A 2,500-nucleotide genomic window follows, 5' to 3' on the forward strand; every position below is an offset into this window, starting at 1 on the left:
CAGCCAGCTTATTACTGTTTGATACAAACTGCAGCACAGGCAGTGGGGAGGGGGGGGGGGGGGGTATAATAATCAGCAGTTGCTGATATATGATACTTTATGTTTTACATTGACTTTTAATTTGGACTAAATGGCTGCTTGCTGCTATAATAAAAAAAAAATGTAAAAAGGTAAGCTCAGATCACTGAAAACAACAGAACTGAGGCACTCCTGCATGAAACATAATGTGAGGTATCAGATGTGCACATCTCTTACTAAGCTCAGATCATGTAGGTGAGACAGGTCATGCACATCTCTTACTAAGCTCAGATCATGTAGGTGAGACAGGTCATGCACATCTCTTACTAAGCTCAGATCATGTAGGTGAGACAGGTCATGCACATCTCTTACTAAGCTCAGATCATGTAGGTGAGACAGGTCATGCACATCTCTTACTAAGCTCAGATCATGTAGGTGAGACAGGTCATGCACATCTCTTACTAAGCTCAGATCATGTAGGTGAGACAGGTCATGCACATCTCTTACTAAGCTCAGATCATGTAGGCGAGACAGGTCATGCACATCTCTTACTAAGCTCAGATCATGTAGGTGAGACAGGTCATGCACATCTCTTACTAAGCTCAGATCATGTAGGTGAGACAGGTCATGCACTGTAACGGTTTAGTGTGGGTGGGCGGGGGGAGGGGGAGGGTGCAAACCTGTGGCGCTCCACGTGCTTCTCCTGAACCACACTCCCACCCAGCAGGGAAATGAGGCCTGCCGCTAACTACGCTTAGCCTTTATGCTAACTACGCTTAGCCTTTATGCTAACTACGCTTAGCCTTTGTGCTAACTACGCTTAGCCTTTGTGCTAACTACGCTTAGCCTTTATGCTAACTACGCTTAGCCTTTGGCTAACTACGCTTAGCCTTTATGCTAACTACGCTTAGCCTTTATGCTAACTACGCTTAGCCTTTGGCTAACTACGCTTAGCCTTTGGCTAACTACGCTTCGCCTTGTAGGTGGTAAAGTTGCGAAGCCATCCTAGCACTCTGTTTTTTTCTATATTTTATATCTATATTTTATATATATTTTTAAATATAAATAAACACAAAAACGACACTTTCACTTCTCAACCCAAAGCATATGTTAACAACCCAACCCTTAGTCACAGTTTTCATTTTCTGTTATGTCTCTCACCTCAGCGGGGATGTCTGTCTGGGATTGGGCGTCAGAATAGAGGCGTGGGATCGACAGGTTGGAGTTGGCCAATGACGTGCTGCTGGCCCACAGATCTGACTGAGAGCCCGCCTCCAGCTGGAAGCCATCTTTCAACGCAGCCAGTTTCTGCAAAAGCACCAAACACAGGTCAACACTTAACGCACGCACGCACGCACGCACGCACGCACGCTAACCTGTTGTAGAAAGAAATTGCTGATCTTTAATGCAATATCTACATTGCCCCCTTATCAGCAAACATTCATCCAATGTTCCAAAGGCACATTCTGTTTACTAATCTGATATCATTTTAAAAAGGTTAACTGAGAAAACATTGGAGAACCCTTTTGCAATTATGGAAGCACCTAATGTAATCTGAAAACTGCTGCCCTGATTAAAATAAACAATGCAACTGTTGAAATTACTAAGTGACCCCAAACTTTTGACTGGTAGTATACTATTTAATTTATCATCAAATAAATTGTTGTAAAATAAACCCTTGAATAGTAATGTTCAAATTCAAGTGTGACCTTGCTGTGCTGCATGAAATATAAAAAACAAAGCAGCAGCTAACTGCCTCACAGCACATCCTCCATCTAGAGTAGAGGTGCATGTATTAGGATGTTTACGGTAAACGGATGGAGGTATTCACCACATTAGCAGAATTCAAACCTGACATGATGTGCCTTCCTAAAAAATACTCCAAATGGCAAACATGAAATTATCATACTCAGACACGCATACACACGCACACACGCGCACACGCGCACGCACGCACGCGCACGCACACACACACACACACACACACACACACACACACACACACACACACACACACACACACACACACACACACACACACTGCAGTGATCAGTCACACTGTGGAGCACTTGATCATCATTATCAGGAGTGTGTAGCAGAATGGGCCGTCCACACACACACACACACACACACTTGATCATCATTATTAGGAGTGTGTAGCAGAATGGGCCGTCCTGCTAAACAGCAATGAGGAGAACAGCAGTGAGCACTTAGCACGCTCACACAGTGTGACTGATCACTGCAGTGTGTGTGTGTGCGTGTGTGTGTGTGTGTATGTGTGTGTATGTGTGCGTATGTGTCTGTGTATGAGTGTGCATGTGTGTTTTCGTGTGTGTGCGTGCATATGAGCCTGTGTCTAAGTGTGTATGTGTGTGTGTGTGTGTGTGTGCTTCAGTTAGCACATGCACCCTGTGTGACTAATCACTGAAGAAACCACCACAACAATGACAGCACTTATGATTACAGGTGAATTAAGAAAAAT

General features: G+C 44.1%; 1 protein-coding gene across 1 annotated transcript in view; it reads right to left on the bottom strand.

The window, feature by feature from the left end:
* Positions 1-2,500, bottom strand: part of wwc1 (WW and C2 domain containing 1) — a gene marked incomplete at both ends in the record, with an annotated part of 37,059 nt that overhangs the window by 30,593 nt on the left and 3,966 nt on the right. The window contains 2 exon segments of the mRNA XM_076273610.1: positions 1-28; positions 1,180-1,326. The exon segment at positions 1-28 is cut by the window's left edge and continues 43 nt beyond it. Coding sequence (XP_076129725.1) covers positions 1-28; positions 1,180-1,326 — 175 coding nt within the window.

This window comes from Alosa pseudoharengus, unplaced genomic scaffold, assembly GCF_046254945.1.
Source record: "Alosa pseudoharengus isolate Yale_2024_CS ecotype anadromous, Long Island Sound unplaced genomic scaffold, YU_APseudo_1.1 YU_APseudo_1.1_scf_8, whole genome shotgun sequence".
Classification (NCBI taxonomy): domain Eukaryota; kingdom Metazoa; phylum Chordata; class Actinopteri; order Clupeiformes; family Clupeidae; genus Alosa; species Alosa pseudoharengus.